Here is a 16,147-nt window from a genome sequence, read left to right on the forward strand (position 1 = left end):
CAGTTGCGTGTGCGTGCTTTCAAAGTGAACGGCAGCGCGTCTCAGGAGAGTTGCATGTGCGGTGCTCTGTGCAGATCGGGACGTCTGTGTTCCCCTCCACTCAGCAAACATTCAACAAATGACTGTTTTTCTGTGTATTGCAAGCAAGAGGAAATAAGGTCTGTCTCCCCTTCCCCACCACCTCTGCTCCTTCTCCCACGATGCCTTAAGAGAACGCAGACACAGGCGCCTTGGACCGTCTGGGTTATGTGAGGCACGCTTTGGCCCAGAAGCGGGTGGAGGGGCCGGGCTTCCTCCGGGCCCTGACCCTCTTGCGCTCCTGCAGATAGCCAGCCCTGGACGTCGGATGAGACCGTGGTGGCTGGAGGGACGGTGGTGCTCAAGTGCCAAGTGAAGGACCACGAAGACTCGTCTCTGCAGTGGTCCAACCCTGCCCAGCAGACTCTCTACTTTGGAGAGAAGAGAGGTACTGTCTCCTCTCTCCGGGGGAGCTGTGGGCTGGGGCGGGGGTCCGCGGAGCCCAGGGTAGCATGTGCCTGGGGTGCGGAGGCTGGGCACCCGGAAGGTGTGCTGTTTGAGGAGGCAACAAGCCAGGGGCTCATCTGCACACTCCAGAGAAACCGTGGTGTTGCTTTGACCTGAGCCGTGCACCGTCCTGCGGGGGCGACACCTCAAAACAGCCCTAACTTAGCTGGTGTCAAGTGTTGCCCCAAGTACTTCACAAGGCACCCCACGAAATTCAGGCCTACTTTTCTGAGCATCCCTGAGGCTGCTGTGCCTGCCCAGTGGCTGAGGAATGTGACGGCCGTAAAGAGGGCTCAAAGTCAGGAGGAGTTGCCCCCGCCCCAAACCATGCTAGAGCCTTTCTCCCAAAGACGCTGGCCTGGGACTGGAAGATGACCGTGAAAAGGCCAGTAAAAGCCCTGCTTCCCATTCTGCCAATGTCCCCAGCCCTTCGTGATAATCGGATCCAGCTGGTTAGATCCACCCCCCATGAGCTCAGCATCAGCATCAGCAACGTGGCCCTGGCGGACGAGGGCGAGTACACCTGTTCCATCTTCACCATGCCCGTGAGGACAGCCAAGTCCCTCGTCACTGTGCTCGGTGAGGCTCCCTAACCCCAGGGGCTCTGCAGCAGGCCTCCTTGCAAACACAGCTCCTAGGTGAGCCCCTGAGGCAGTCAGAGGCCCAGCGGGTCTCTGAGCATTTGGGGAAACTTCAGTCTGTGCTTCCTTTTGCAAAGGAACAAAATGCAGAGAGCACTGGGCTCTGATCCTTTCCGCTCTACTTTGTGTGCTCTGGGAGGAATCTCTTACTCCCTCTGAGCCTGAATCTCCTCAACTATGATAGAAAGATGCTGACGTCTGTTCTGCATACCTCCTAAGACTGTATGAGGGAAACACGAGAAGTCTTTGCAGTGTTGATTCTAAGGCCCAAGTACCCTCCAGCTGCTTATGTGCTCTCAGCTGGGTCCCGTGTTTCAGTTTCCTTCCTTGCTCCCCTGGGCTTCACATCCTTTCTGTAGCCAGCCAGTGGTGCTGTGGGGTGCTGGGCTACGTATTAGATCTTCCCTGTGGGTTCTTAGGGAGGAGATGGGAGAAAACAGTGATTTCCCTAGTCTTCTACCCATTCTAATCCGAAGTAGGACTCAGGCATCCTGAGTCCCTGAAAGGCCATCTCTGCAAGGAGAGCTGAGGTCACCTCATGGTGCCTCTCCTTCCTATCTTGGCCATCCCCCCTCCATGGCAGGAATCCCACAGAAGCCCATCATTACTGGCTACAAGTCATCATTACGGGAAAAAGAGACAACCACCCTAAACTGTCAGTCTTCTGGAAGCAAACCTGCAGCCCAGCTCACCTGGCGGAAGGGCGACCAAGACCTCCACGGTAAGTTCTCCCTGCTTTGGGGCTCAGGGGGAGAGGGTAGGATGGATGAGGAAGAGAGGGGCACATGTCTGTGTGTGTGCGCATCCGCGTGGTGTAGGAGGAGAAGGACAGGTGTTTTGTGCACACTCGTGTGTGTGTGTCAGGGCCCACATTCTCCCTGTGTGTACATCACCACTTCACAACTTTCTAAGTTTGTCTAAGTGGAGACTCGCCATCTGTATGCCTGCCGTGGGCCCACACTGTGTCTGTGTGTATGCGCGTGGACGTGTCTGTTCTGTACTCCAGGAGAACCAACCCGCGTTCAGGAAGACCCCAATGGTAAAACCTTCACCGTGAGCAGCTCAGTGACATTCCAGGTTTCCCGGGAGGACGACGGGGCGGACATCGTGTGCTCCGTGAACCACGCGTCTCTAAAGGGAGCTGACAGGTCCACTTCCCAGCGCATTGAAGTCCTGTGTATGTGCTGGGCTTGCGGGGGAAGCAGGGTCAGGTATGAAGTGGGGGGAGGGGAGGAGAGCGCTCGTGGCTACGCGCAGCACCACGTGCAGATAAGCGATGAGTCCAAGGGTGACGGCACCGGGCCGAGCATCAGCAAGCTTCTTGGGGGAGGGCCCAAGAGCAAGTATTTGAGGCTTTGGGGGTCACACGGTCTCTGTCTCAACAACTTAACTCTGCTGTTGCTGCAGGAAAATAGCCAAAAACTGTACGTCAGCATATAGGTGTGGCTGTGCTCCCGTAAAGCTTTATTTACAAAAACACACACAGCCGGCAGGATTTGGCCCCAGGGCAAGTTTACCAAGTCCTGAGCTAGGCCAGGGACATACCGCTAGATTGTGAGCTCCCGCGGTGACTGTAGCAAGCCGGGAATTAGAAGACACAGGGCTGGTCTCCCCTTCCCCCCGCCCCCCACTGCTAGGGGCTGTGCCAGTTTAAGGAAATGGCTTCACCCAGTGAGCTGGACTCTTTCTTTCCTCTAAGAGAAGATGAACCTAGTGATCATGAAGGCTTCTTCCTAGACCAACACACTGTGACTTCAGGATCCCGGATTTTCCCTGTGGTCCTTATCGTCTGCCCCAGCCCCCAAAACCCTAGGGTTCTCAGGTTTCTGACCTACAATGACCACCGTCACAGTCCCTACTCCAAGTCTTTTCAAGGGTCCTTGTTTCTCTGTGGACTCTGCCTTGAGTATGGACAGGAAACTTTCACCCTCACGTGAGAACCTAAATTTTCTGAGTGCGGGAACCAAGAAAAAAGAAAAAGTGCAAATACAGAATATAGAGAATCATAAAACAATGCATTTCTTGTCCTAACTTATCTAGAGGCTGGTCATTTTCCTCGAATAACTCAACTGCTTAACCTTTTTTTTTATGGAAGATCCAGGACTGACTCTGGTGCCCTTTAAAATCGCTAGACCCCTTGCTGAAAGCTGAACGCGAGGCAGGTTTCGGGGGTGTCCCTTTCCATTTGGCCGCAGACGGCCCGGATTCCCGCAGGTGGGACTGCTGCTGACTGGCTATGCCTCTTTGACCAAAGCTTGCCCTCTCCCGGGGGCCGCCGCATGCTTCACCGATTAGCACGTGGGTCAAGGGGAAGATACCGAGGAAAGAACCCAGCAGACTTCAGAGTTCTCAATCACCCTAAGGTGTTTCTCTGCTGACCGGTCATGTGTGTGGGGGCCCCTGGCCTTGGGGTCCTTCCCTCAGGCCCTGGTCCCCCCTCCCATGTCCGAACCCCACAGACTTCCCTGTCAAGTACTAGATCCTCTGGCGCTGACTCTCAAGGCCCAACGGTGATCAGCAGTCAGTCAACAAGCGCTAGACTCCAGGCAAGGCACTAGAGGCTTCGAAGGGGGTGGGGCCCCTGTATTCTCACCTGGCCTGATTCTCTTTGTCCTATTTGATCTGACAGAAACACGCTCATAAGCAGGTGGTTAAGGTTGGCTCTTCCCCGCAGGGGAAGCTCGGCCCCTTTATCTGTTGTTCTAAACCAGCCTCGGGCTGTATTCGAGCAGCCATCTGGTCCTGGCCTCCTAGCAGCCCTCTGGTGCCCATGGCAGATGCCATCCTTTCTTCCCAGAGCACATCTCTGCAGCCTAAATATGACCCCCATCTCTTGCTGTTGGGAAACTCTCCCTTCACTTTTGCTCTGACCCCTGAAAAGGATACTCGGCGTTCACAGGCGGCTTCCTAGGAGCCGAGGAGAGAGGGTGGGGAGATTGTGAGCTCAGGAAACGATCCAGTTCAAGTTCACTGGCTCCATCAGAAATATGCGTGAAGTCCCACTTCTGTGCCAGGCCCAGAGGAACCAGGGGGCCTTTCTCGGCTCTCTGTTAGGACACCCCTTCAGTCCCCAGCACAGACAGAGCTTCAGAAATCCTACCTCTATGAAGTTGCAGTGCAAATCCCGTGCACGCTGAGTAGTAACCGTGGATTTTGCTCCTGAGAGGTTGGGGGTGGAGGTCTGTGTCCCCAGCCCCGCCCACGCCTGAGACAGGTGGGAGTCGAAGCCTTAATGCACAACGGGGTGATGGCGAGACTGTGGTCCTTGGTCTTCTCCTGGACGGTGCGGCAACGGCGCCCTGACGTCATTTCCTTCCCCACAGACACACCCACGGCGAAGATCAGGCCAGACCCCCCGCACCCCCGCGAGGGCCAGAAGCTGCTGCTGCACTGCGAGGGGCGTGGCAATCCCGTGTAAGAAGATCTGCTTCCTGGCCTGGCACACCTGCACCTCAGACCCTGATCTTCCCTTAGAGTCTCCCCGTCTCCCCCCTGCTCCAGCCTCTCGCTTTCCCTGCCCCTGCCCTTCACCGTCCATCCCTGGACTGCATCTCCCGCAAAGCCGCAGAAGAGGGGCCCTCACCAGCTGCCCCCGAGGTCCCCATGGGAACCACCAAGACGCAGCCAGACATGAGTTAGGAAACCGCCCTCATCCTGGGGTCAAATCCCGAAGGGTCACCCCTCCCTTCAGCAGCTTGTACCTGGGGCCCCTGGAGCCCCTGAGCCTGGGTCAAGTCGTCCTTGACTTCCTCCTCCCAGGTATTTTTTGTTGTTCCCTTTAGCCCCCTGACCTGCTCGCTCCCAAACGCGTGTGATCCCTCTGCCTCCGCAGCCCCCAGCAGTACCTGTGGGAGAAGGAAGGCAGCGTGCCCCCTCTGAAGATGACCCAGGAGAGCGCCCTCATCTTCCCCTTCCTCAACAAGAGCGACAGCGGCACATACGGCTGCACGGCCACCAGCAACATGGGCAGCTACAAGGCTTACTACACGCTCAACGTGAACGGTGAGCCCCCCGCCCACATCCTGCCCTCCCCGGGCATCCTCCTCGCCTGCCTGCCCACCCCACGCTCTGTGTCTCCCTCTCTGGAGAGCAGCCCTCGCTGTGCCTTGGGGGCTGCTCTGGAATGTGCAGGACCGAAGCCATCAGCAGAAGGGCCGGCTCTGGTGAGCCGTAGTGGTGCACCTGACGCCATCCCCCACCCCTACTCTCCCCGGGCAGCAATAACTACCCCTCTGTGTGGAGAGGCCCCGGAGTCTCGCCAGGGCCGGCGTGGGGGTTCCCCTCTCCAGGGACCTGTCTCAGGGCTGCTATTCTTGTGACCAGCATGGGACACGTGGTGTCACTGCCACTTCCTGGCTGCAGACAGGGTAGTTTGGGTCCAGGCAGAACACAGATGCCTGTTGGTACGATGCTGAGACACAGGCCACTTTCTCTGGTGCCGTATCTCCCAGAGAGACCAGCGATGCTTCTTCTCTGAAGTTCTTCCCACAGCTGGGCCACAAAACCTCAGGAGCAGTGACAGGCTGGCACAGAGGTCCCCTTATTGGAGAGCGGGCAGAATTTTTGAAGGTCCCAGCGGCAGCGGGGTCCTGCCAGAAAAACCTTACAAGCTCAGAATAGGGGAAATGCGTTGTCAGGGGAATGCTAGAGGCTCCCTTACCGGAAATGCCCGTTCAGTCAGTGAGGTGACAGATAAGAGACCCAAGACCCGGGGGACCGGGGTGTTTGTGCAGATGGGGGGGCTTCTGACCCCAGAGACAGAACTCAGCATGTGGGAGCTGCCTCAGCACCACAGACAAAGCGAGGACCAATGCCAGCCCCCAGAGCTTCCCTGGCCAATTCTGGGGGTGACTGCCAGGGCCGTGAGAGTGTCCCTTCCTGGCCCCTGCGGTTAGTGGTTGGTCTCCCTCCGGCCCCTCCCCCACCGTCCCGTCCCACTGCGTCCGCGCCCAGTGCTGACACCCGGTGGTGGGAGGAGGCTCTGCAGCTCCTTCCCGGGGACTCCAGAGCAGCCCCGATGGACCCTGTCAAGGGAGAAGGAAAAACAGGGAGTTCCAGCAGAGACAGGGATCTGCAACTGACGACCCCAGAGGTCACTTTGGCCATGGGAAGCTCTGTTTTTCTGAGGGATTTCCCTTTCCATAGCCTCTGGAACAAAGATCCAGGATAATTATTATTATCATTAGTTTTGAATGTGAGACTGTGTGCCCCTACTGCCTGGGAGAAAGACAGGGGCGACGTCCCTCTGCTTCTTCCCACCCAACACCTTCACAGCCACCCCACCATATCATGGAGCCCCGAAGCCCATCCTCTCCCTCCCTCCCCAGCAGAGCATAAAAAACCAGAACGTAAATGTTTTCTTTTCCAATTAGGCGTAGACAGTCAAGGAACGAAAAAGCTGGCCCAGTCAGGCTCGAGGAGACGTGAGGCAGAGAAGACAAAATATATAAGGAGCCAGTGAGGCATCAAGACTCAGGCTGACACTAGGAAAACAGTGGCCCTCCCGTGGTGGGACAGGCACACCTACGGCTCATGTAATTTTGGACACATCAGAACTGGGTCCTGGGCCTGGGCACTGTCTCCTTGGGGCTTGGATGAGGCTGGTGCTGTCCTTGTCGTGTCCGGCCCAGTGTGCGCTCTGAGGATCTAACCCCCTCTCCCACCCCGACGTAGATGCTGCCGTGGAAGGAAGATGGCGGAGACCTCCGCCATCCTGGGAAGAAGCTCAGGGTGTGGGCGGGGGAGGGGGCATCCATGAAGGAAGTCCTTGCCTTTCCCACAAACCTCTGAGGCTGGGACGTGACACTGGAGTCCGGGACCTCCCGGCGGAGGCACGCTGGAGGACTGCGGTGTAGGGGGACCCTGGAACTGCTCTTCATGCTGTGACATCAGTGCATGGCCTTCTGGGAGGTGCCGTCAGAGTCCCCCTTCACAGCTTCATCAGTGTCTCACTGCCCCTCCTCTGTCTGGGCTTGGGGCAAGGAGGAATAGGCTGGGGACCCCCTAGAGAGGCCAGCTCTGAAGGGCAAGCAGACAGGAGAGAGAGAGAGAAGGAATAGTCTGATCCCCCCAAAAGTAAAAGCAAGAGCGAGAACAAGAGAGGACATGGGCGTTAACGTGGTGAATTTGACCAGAGCTTCGTGCCAGAAACACAACTGAAAGGGTTGAGTGTGAGCAGATCTGTCAACTTATTCACGAATACATAATTTTTAAGAAGAATTACTGCATTCCAGACGAGGCATAAGAAAGAAGGGTGCAAAACCAGGCATGTCCCCTTTGCCATTCCATCCAGTCCGCTCAGCGGATGTCAGCCCGTGTCCTGTGCCGTGTGAGACAGTCCACGACTGGGCCAGAGATGCTCTAAGACAAGGGCTCTTCCAGGTCTAACTGTGCGTTCCCCCCCGCAGACCCCAGCCCCGTGCCCTCGTCCTCCAGCACCTACCACGCCATCATCGGCGGGATCGTGGCGTTCATCGTCTTCCTGCTGCTGATCCTGCTCATCTTCCTGGGCCACTACTTGATCAGGCACAAAGGTCAGAGGCAGCAAGGAGCTGGGGTGGGGGGGTGGCGGGCACGGAGGCAGCAGGGAGCTGGCTGCGGACACTCCTTTGGGGACTCCACTGGCCCTCGGAGGGCGAGAGGAAGAAAGAAGACAGCCAGCCCTGTGATGACTGAGCACCACCAACCCCGCAGGAGAGCCCCATCACTTGGTGATCCTCCAAGTCAAATGGAGCCTTCCATCTCGGTCCGCACTGCCCCCTACCATCCCCCCGCCCTCCCTGCCCCCCCCCCCCCGCCCCCGCCCCCGCCCTGCCACTCTGCCCCCAGGGTCTCCTGCTCTGAGTGGAGACCTGCTCACTCTGCCACTCCCATCTCTTTCTGTGCTGGCTTCCTTTCGCATCTCTTTGTCCTTCCACCCCACAGCATCTCTGCTGTGCTCCCGTTTCCATGCCTGCCCACTCCTTAGACTTTCCCCTCTGTGCTACTTCAGCCAGCAGCCCCGCTGCATGGCCGACCCAGACCTCAGCTACCTGTTCATGGCTGACCTGCAGTTTCCTGCCCCCACACACGCACACATATTCACGTGTACACATGGGCACACACAGGCACAGGCGGGAGCACACACGCAGAGGCACATACAAGTACTACACGTACAGGTGCATACACTCGCGTGCACACATGCCCACAGGAACACACAGACATGCATGCACCTATTGGCACACACCTTACGCACAACTGCGCACGTGCACACAAGCGTGCACACGCAGGTGCACACATGCACACTCACGCAGACGTGCCGGCAGACGTGCACGCGTGTGCACCCACACACATGTACCCGCACATGCACGCACACGAGCGGGCACACGCAGGTGCGCATGTGCACACTCACGCAGACCTGCCGGCACACAGGCACATGCATACACCCACACGCAAGCACACACATGCACACATACACAAAGGTACACGCAGGTTTTTTTTCTTGCTTTATGAATGAGATTCTAGTGAAGGGCGGCAGTCGTTCACTGTTCATGAGGTGTGGTCAGCTGATGGGCATTGGCAGCAAGATGCAAACTGGGTCAGGTGGGGAGGTAGAGAGCTCGGGGCAGGAGAGACGTTGCAGGAGCAGGGGGGCAGTGGGCCGGCAGGGCAGGGGTGGGGGGTGGGCTTTGGAGGAGTGGAAACTGCTCCTGCAACTGACAGGAGGGGTCTCTGCAGGAACCTACCTGACGCATGAGGCCAAAGGCTCTGACGACGCCCCAGACGCAGACACGGCCATCATCAACGCAGAAGGCGGGCAGTCGGGCGGGGACGACAAGAAGGAATATTTCATCTAGAGGCGCCCAGACACCTCCTGCACCCCCGGAGGCCCCACGGGGACTGCTGGGGCCATCACCAACCTGGACTTGTACAGAGCGACCCCAGGGCCGCCCCTCCCGCTTGCTCCCCAGCCCCCCCACCCCCCTGTACAGAATGTCTGCTTTGGGTGCGGTTTTGTACTCGGTTTGGAATGGGGAGGGAGGAGGGCGGGGGGGAGGGAGGGTTACCCTCAGCCCTTTCCGTGGCTTCTCTGCGTTTGGGTTATTATTATTTTTATAACAATCCCAAATCAAATCCGTCTCCGGGCTGGAGGGGCAGGGGCCCTGGGTGAGGAAAGCAAAACCCTGGAGTGTAGGAGGTGAGTGAAGGCGGAGCAGTGAGGACAGGAGCCCAGCGGGGCTGGTATGGGGCCTTCCCCCGCCACCCTCAGCCCTGCACCCACGTCCTGGCCTTCTGGGGGAATGGGGAGGTGGTGAGCAGAAGCTGGAGGAGGCTTTTCCTCTGCTAGTCACACACCTCAAGTTAAGGACAGGGAAGCGGGCCGCCCAGTCACCCCTCCTCCACCATGACAGGAAAGGGGTGAGTGGGGGTCCCCAGGAGGAGTGAGCCAGCAGGTGGAAGGCAGCCACGCAGGGACCCAGGGCTCCCACATGGGAAGGATGCAGGTCCCTGCCAGGAGGGGGTAGATCGGCAGGGAGAGGATGGCAGAGAGGGGGCCCTGTACCCCTTGCCCCCCATGACGAATGAAGCCCGGCCCCGGGGGGAGTGTTCCAGCAGCTGTGGGAGAGGCGCTGCTCTGGGCCCCTGGCTCTGACCCGAGCCCTGACTGTCCCACGGCAACCACTGCTCCCGTCTTGCCCGCCCGCCCTGCCCCTCCCCGTTCCCTCAGCAGCCAGGCAGACGTAACAACAAAAATACTAAAAGGAGCTTCACTGCACTGAGCTGTGTCCTGCCCAAACGAGGGAGTAATGTGAACTCTGTGAGTGTGTGGTTCTCGTGTCTGTGCTCTGTGTGTATATGCACGCGTGTGACAGAGGGACGGAGGCAGCGCCCAGGCGGGTGGGGGCTGCGGGACGCTTTGCAAAGGAGGGCTTCCGGCGGGGAGGGTTCCGAGTCGGGCTGTGGACCTCACCTGGGCTGTGGCTCCATCCCCGTGTCCCAGGCCACCCTCGGTGCCCATCGGTCATGGAGAACACAGTGCCAGGGTGTGTTTTGCTCAGTCGTCCATCTCATCTGCCCCGGAAGCACAGAGCATCCAAACCTGCCTCCGCTTCCCTTCTCGGAGCCAGAGTCAGTGCTCCAGCCTTTGCTATGCACCCCTCAGGCCTCTCCCGGCACCGACCCTGAAGGACCACTGTCCCTTCTTCCCCCCAGAGTCTGTCCCCCGGGGGGCGAGGGCCGGGAGTGAACCTCTGTCTCCTTCCCATCTCCACCCCCGCTTTTGATTTTCTGTCTTCCTGCGCTGCTGCCCTGGAGATGAGGTCGCTCGCCCTCCCTGTCCTGGGGGGTCCCAGGCACTCCCTCCAGCGCGTCCTCCCTGCTGCACCCGCAGGCCTGTCCACCCCCCTCAGTTCAGGTAATATCCTCGTGAATCTTCCAGCCGCTGGTTAGGGCCCTTGGGCAGCACAGGCCGCCCCCCCAACCTCAGCCAGGGCCCCCCCCACTCACAGCAGCAAGGCAGCCTAGGGCCCCAGGCCTGTCGGCTCCCTGTCTCCCACCACCTGCTTTTGGGAAAATGACCTTTCCTCTTTGAGCTGAACCACTCTGTCCATATTACACAGAAGCCATATTTGTACGGGGGGCGGGGGGGAGGGGCCGTTGTGCTGTGTGTGTCTGTCTGTGGGTGGGGGAGGGGAGCAGGGAGGGGATCGTGTATCTTTATAATCTTTCTAACTCTCCTGTGCTAATCTCAGAGGGGCCACCCTCAATATATCTGGATTATCCGTGTCGTCCGGCTGCCTCCTTCTTGCTGCTCTTGCTCCAGTTGGGGTGTGTGCGTGTGAGGGCGGTTCTGCTGGTGTCCCCTGCGCCTGGACCCCCCAGGGGTGGCCCCCTCTCCAAAGGGCATCCCTGCGTGGAGAGAGCAGAGCTCTCCAAGGGAGAGCAGGCTATTCACCCCCGCGGGCTGGGTCCTTGCTTTCTCGCATGTTTGGGGAAGGGTGTCTGACTGCTCCCCGCGGCCCACCGCCAGGCAGTACGGGAGAAGGGCACAGTGAAGGCAGAGACACCATCAGCCCCACAGCAGGACAGACCCTCCCCAGGGCCACTGTCTAAGCCCCCGCTCACGCTGAACCTGAAACCGGAGCAGTCATCCTGGGAAGAAAGGGGATGACGATCTGTGTAAGGCACCCGCCTTTGCATCTCGGCTCCCCTACTCTGACTCCATGCAGCCCTACCTGAATGTAAAAGGGCTTCTTGGTGAGATTGATTTGAAACACCCCAGGCTTTCCTGGAATGAGATAGTGTCACCTAACCAGCTCCTGATACCCCGTGACTCACCCGTCCCGAAGTCCCGGCCGTTCCCCCACCCAAGAAAACGCAGGGAAAGGGAAAGAGCCGAGACGGTGCAGAAGCCCTGGAGGGGTGAGGCTGCCGAGAGCAAAGGTGTGGGTTCAGGGGCCTGCATGTGCAGAGTAAATGCTTTCGCTCTGCCTGCCAGAGAGACACAGAAGCCCCACCCCCGTAAGGAACTGCATACATCACCCGGAGGCCAGCCAGTGAGGCCGTTCCAAGACTTTCTGTCCCCCAATGCAAATACAATCGAGAGTGCCCCACGGGCAACAGTCCCATTTAGAATATGCTGCCCCACTGTCCCCCAGAGCCTGCTTTAACGTCAGACAGCGCGTCATGCTTGGTATGGAGAATGCGTTTGCGGCGCCCACAGGTGGCTAGACGAACACTCAGCTGCTCCCCGAAGCAGCTTCCTCACACAGCCTCGACCGCTGGCCCCCAGCCCTTCCTGTCCTCACGCTGAAGCGCCCAACACCCACCGACCAGCTAGCCCTCGACTATGTGCTCGCGACACACGACACGCACAGCCACACACAGTGACGGCATGCACAGCACAGGGCTATCAACAGGGCACCCGTCCGACCTCAGGCACCACTCACAGCCCCTCCCTCAAATGTCCCCCTGGAGCTGTCTTTCCTTGGATCCAGTTCAAGGGGGTGGAGACTCAGTGAGAGTCATCAGCTGCCCCTTCCCTCTGCCTTCCCAGCAGGTCTCTTATCTCTGTCTCACAAGTCACCCCTGGCCCCTCTTCCTTCCTGGTGCTCGAAGACTCCATCCTTGCTGGAAAGCCCCCTGGCTTCTCAGCCCCCCTTTCCACCTTCGGGAAAACACCCGCTATCAGCCGGCCATCTTTTTCCTTTCCTGAGTGCAGGTCCCCACCAGTGAAATCCAACCTCAAAACAGGAAGCCCTGGGCTACTGCCCCTTCTGGGCCTGAGCTTGAGGCGGGCCATGGGTGTGGGGCGAAGGCTTCCTGAATGCCCGGCTCCCCCCCACTGCCTATGCCCTGGCCCTGCCCAGAACTGATGGCCTTCATTAGCCCCTGGCACTTATCTTGGAGCCGCAGCCACCCACGGGACGTTCCCAGCCCTTCTCTCTGCCTGCCCTTAGCCCAGCAGCCGCCATGGGGAACTGTCTGCAGCACCAGGTGAGTGTGGGGCTGGGCCCACAGTCCCCCATCTCTTTGCCCACCCCCTCTTTCTGTCTGCCCCAGGGCCTTTGCACCTCTTTCCTTCTCCCCTCATCTCTTACCCTTCCCTCTGTTTCCTTCTCCTCCTTCTTAATCTGGTCTCCGGAGTCCCCCATCCATCCAGGTCCCTGGCGCCCTGGCCCTAACCTCTCCCGGCTCTCGCAGCCCGTCCGGTCCCCTCCCCTGCTCTTCCTCTGGGCTCCGAGGCTCCTGTGCCATCCTTTCCCGCTGTCCCCACTGCATCGCCCCCTCCAGGCTGGCCTCCGCTCCGTCTCTTTATTCCCAGGGAGTCTTGAGTGGGGTAAACAGATGATCTGAATGTCCCCTCTGGGGCTGTCCTCCAGGTGGCGAATGAGGACTCTACTAAGTTGACCTTCGAAGACGATATTTGGGATGAATTTAACGATTCCTATGACCTGGACTATAACTACAGCAACGTGGACGCCGCTGCCCCCTGCCGCTCCTGCAGTCTGCTGGACGACGCCTCCTTGCCCTTCTTCATCCTCACCAGCGTCCTGAGCATCCTGGCCGGGGGAGCTGTCCTCTTCGCCTTCCTCAGACCCCTCTTCCACTGGCGGGTGTGCCCCGAACGGCCTTTCCTAGTACAGCTGGCCGTGGGCAGCACTCTCTTCAGCATTGCGGTGCCCTTCCTGGCCCCGGGGCTCAAAGGGCTCCAGGGCACCCCTCTGTGCCACCTGGCCCACATGGTCTGGTATGGCTCAGCCTTTGCCCAGGCTCTGCTGATAGGGTGCCACGCCTGCCTGGGCCCCAAAATGGGCACAGGTCAGGTCCCCAACCTCACCCTGAGGCTTGGTGTGGGACTCTGGGGAATGGCTGTCCTGCTGGGGCTGCCAGTCACCCTGGCCAGTGACACTTCCCATGGATTCTGCTCCCGGACATTCAGCAAGAGCCACTGGTTTCTGCCGCTGTCGCACGCCGTCGCCTGCTTCGCCCTCTTCACCTTGCTGCCTCTGGGTTTGCTAGGAGCCAAGGCGCTGACGAAAGTACTGGGCAGGTGGCAGTGTCCCTGGACCAATGTCCTGTGGGCCTGGTTTGTGTTCTGGTGGCCTCATGGGGTAGCTGTGGGCTTGGACTTCCTCGTGAGGTCCAAGGCCTTGATCCTGTGGACATGTCTGGCCCAGCAGGCTCTGGACTTGCTACAGCACCTGGCGGAGGCCCTGGCCATTCTGCACTGTGTGGCCACACCCCTGCTCCTGGCCCTGTCCTACCACCAGACCGCACGCGCCGCCCCGCCCCCCCTGCCCCTGCCTCTGAGACGGCCTTCTCATCTGGACACCCAGGGAGGCAAGTCCTAGCTCTCTTCCCGCCTGTCCACCTGAATTAAAGTCTGCGCTGCTTTAATGAAGCTGTGGTTTCTTATTTTGTCTGGGGACGTAGAAGAGAGGAAGGAGAATGGAGAGAGGCATTTCAGGCCAGACCTTCCTGCCGGCGTCCATCTGGCCGGCCTGGGGAGAGAGTGAATGACACACAAACTTCCTCAGGGCGCACAGATGTTCTCCAGAGGTGTGAGGTTATTGCCGTCTCAAAGGGGAGGAGATTCGCCAGAGTATGAGGGGAGCAGGGCACCTGAGAAACCAGAAGAGAGGAAGGAAGAAGAGAAACTGCTCTGGAAAGCAAATGAAGCAGGAATAAAAACTGGAGAGAGAAAACCAGAGAAGAGAGAAGAGCCGAGAGCATGGCCCCCGCCCTGTCTGACTGGTCTAGCCTTCCTCTCGGACTGCTATCTCCCTGACAGCTGTTGCCTTTGCTTAGAGATCAGGCAGAGAAGCATCCCAGGGGGCCTCACTTAGTCCAGGGAACATATCAAGATCATTCCAAAAGCCACTTCTTAGGAAGCATCTCCCTGAGGTTTGTTTCTCGGCAGGACACTGATCCCTGTGTGTGTGAGCATGCACGTGTGTGTGTGTGTGTGTGTGCATCGGTATGTGTGTGTCTCCATCTGTTGGAACCTGCATCCTTGCTGGGTGCAAGCACGCAATCGCGCCTCTCCGCCTGGGTCTGCACCACTCACCTGTGTGCCCTCTCTCAGACCCTCCCTCCTCAGGGCTCCTCCCTCTATCCTTGTTTTCCGAATGTGGAATCAGGATTAATGACTCACTCCCTTACCCAAATGGGTTTTCTTTCCCTGGGCTTCTATGCCGAGTCTTCTCTGTGTGTCTGTGTGGGATGCATACAGGGAACTAAAAACCAAGAAGTCAAGGGGGTTGAGGCACTTTGAGGGGAGGGGCCTGATCTGACTCATCTTCCGCTTAGCTTAGAATCCTCCAGATTTTTCCCCCTTTGAACCCGAGCTCCTGAAACGGGTCTTTCCTTCCACCTTTCGCACCACAGCCCCATGCCCTGCCCATACTCATAGTCCTGGAGGGTTTTTCCCGAGTCTGGGTAGTGGTTGGAAGGATAGTGGGTAAGTCCTCTCCGTAAGGGCGAGAACTTCTGCCACCAACAAACCCACCCTCTGCCCAAGATGCCGCGCACCCAAAAATGAGTTTCTCCCTCCAACCCAAGTGAAAGCTGAGGAGACTGGAAGGGTACCTTCCAGCTGTCTGATCCTGACACGGCCTTCCCGTTGTGTAAAGATGTGCTCTAACCTGGCTTCCCCTACACCGTTTCTGCCCGACTCTGGGCCTGGAGATGACTGGGAGAGCGCGGGAGAGGCGCAGGCACGAGCCAGAACGTCCTCGGGAATTTTCCTGGGTGGGTGCGTGACAAAGCCTCCAAATCCCACCCCCTCCACCTCCCGTCTCTTAGCAACCATCAGGGTAGCGGCTGATTGGTGCATCCTAAATTGAAAGGCGGGACTTAGGGCCTGAGGAGCTGCCGGAGGCGTTCTGAGACAGGAAAGAGAGAAGGGAAAATGAAGAAAAAAGAGAGAATTTACAAACCTAAATCATGCTAAGGTCACCAACCACAGTTCGCAAAGGCGGCACAGGGATTTCTCTCTCAGCCCCTTCCCAGAGAGGACTTCTCGGAACCCGCCAGCCCCTCCGCCTCTCCATCCTGACTGACACCCCCTGACAACCCCCTCCTCCAACGACCCCCCGGACACCCCCACCCCCGCCCCGCTCAGGGCCCTGCCTAAGAGGCTGACCTAGCGGAGGGGAAGGGCAGGGTGCTCCCCGTCCGGAACTCTCCAGGGCCAACCCGATGATAAGCGGGGGCTGTACTCCAGCCCCCCGGGCGCCGTGCACCTCGGCCCGGCCCCAGCCTGGGCGACCCCAGCCCGGGAGACACAAACTGCGCCTGCAGGGTCTCGCTGGAAAGAAGCCCAGAGAGCCCCCTATCACATCCCTCACCAAGCCAAGGACGAGGCAGAAGCCGGTAGCTGATAAGAGGTCCTGGAGGCTGCGGAGGGAGGTTTGGGGAGGGCCTCCCCAGGCTTATCTCCCGCCCATCCCACCCCTGCCCTGCCGCTTTACCCCAGTCCTTCCCCGCGACCCTTTCCT

The 16,147-nt window shown here is 58.9% G+C and overlaps 2 protein-coding genes across 3 annotated transcripts in view; both read left to right on the top strand.

Annotated features, from left to right (window-relative positions):
* Positions 1 to 9,972, top strand: part of CADM3 (cell adhesion molecule 3) — a 29,104-nt gene extending 19,132 nt beyond the window's left edge. For both annotated transcript variants that reach the window (XM_045982902.1, XM_045982903.1), the window contains 8 exons: positions 326 to 466; positions 952 to 1,104; positions 1,750 to 1,887; positions 2,173 to 2,343; positions 4,490 to 4,580; positions 4,999 to 5,168; positions 7,574 to 7,699; positions 8,883 to 9,972. In XM_045982902.1, the coding sequence (XP_045838858.1) occupies positions 326 to 466; positions 952 to 1,104; positions 1,750 to 1,887; positions 2,173 to 2,343; positions 4,490 to 4,580; positions 4,999 to 5,168; positions 7,574 to 7,699; positions 8,883 to 9,001 (1,109 nt within the window). In that variant the 3' untranslated portion in view covers positions 9,002 to 9,972. The remainder of the gene's footprint in view (positions 1 to 325; positions 467 to 951; positions 1,105 to 1,749; positions 1,888 to 2,172; positions 2,344 to 4,489; positions 4,581 to 4,998; positions 5,169 to 7,573; positions 7,700 to 8,882) is intronic.
* Positions 9,973 to 10,126: 154 nt separating this feature from the next.
* On the top strand, positions 10,127 to 14,049 carry ACKR1 (atypical chemokine receptor 1 (Duffy blood group)). Its single transcript, XM_045982904.1, has 2 exons — positions 10,127 to 12,641; positions 13,028 to 14,049. Exons 1-2 carry the CDS (start codon positions 12,618 to 12,620, stop codon positions 13,997 to 13,999), a joined length of 996 nt encoding a protein of 331 aa, XP_045838860.1. The 5' UTR covers positions 10,127 to 12,617; the 3' UTR covers positions 14,000 to 14,049.
* The last annotated feature ends 2,098 nt before the right edge of the window (positions 14,050 to 16,147 follow it).

The sequence above is a fragment of the Meles meles genome, chromosome 17 (genome assembly GCF_922984935.1).
Source record: "Meles meles chromosome 17, mMelMel3.1 paternal haplotype, whole genome shotgun sequence".
Taxonomy (NCBI): Eukaryota; Metazoa; Chordata; class Mammalia; order Carnivora; family Mustelidae; genus Meles; species Meles meles.

Coding starts and splice junctions, on each gene's coding strand:
- ACKR1 (XM_045982904.1), top strand. CDS start 12,618: ATGGGGAACTGTCTGCAGCACCAG. Junction 12,642..13,027: donor GGAACTGTCTGCAGCACCAG/GTGAGTGTGGGG, acceptor GCTGTCCTCCAG/GTGGCGAATGAGGACTCTAC.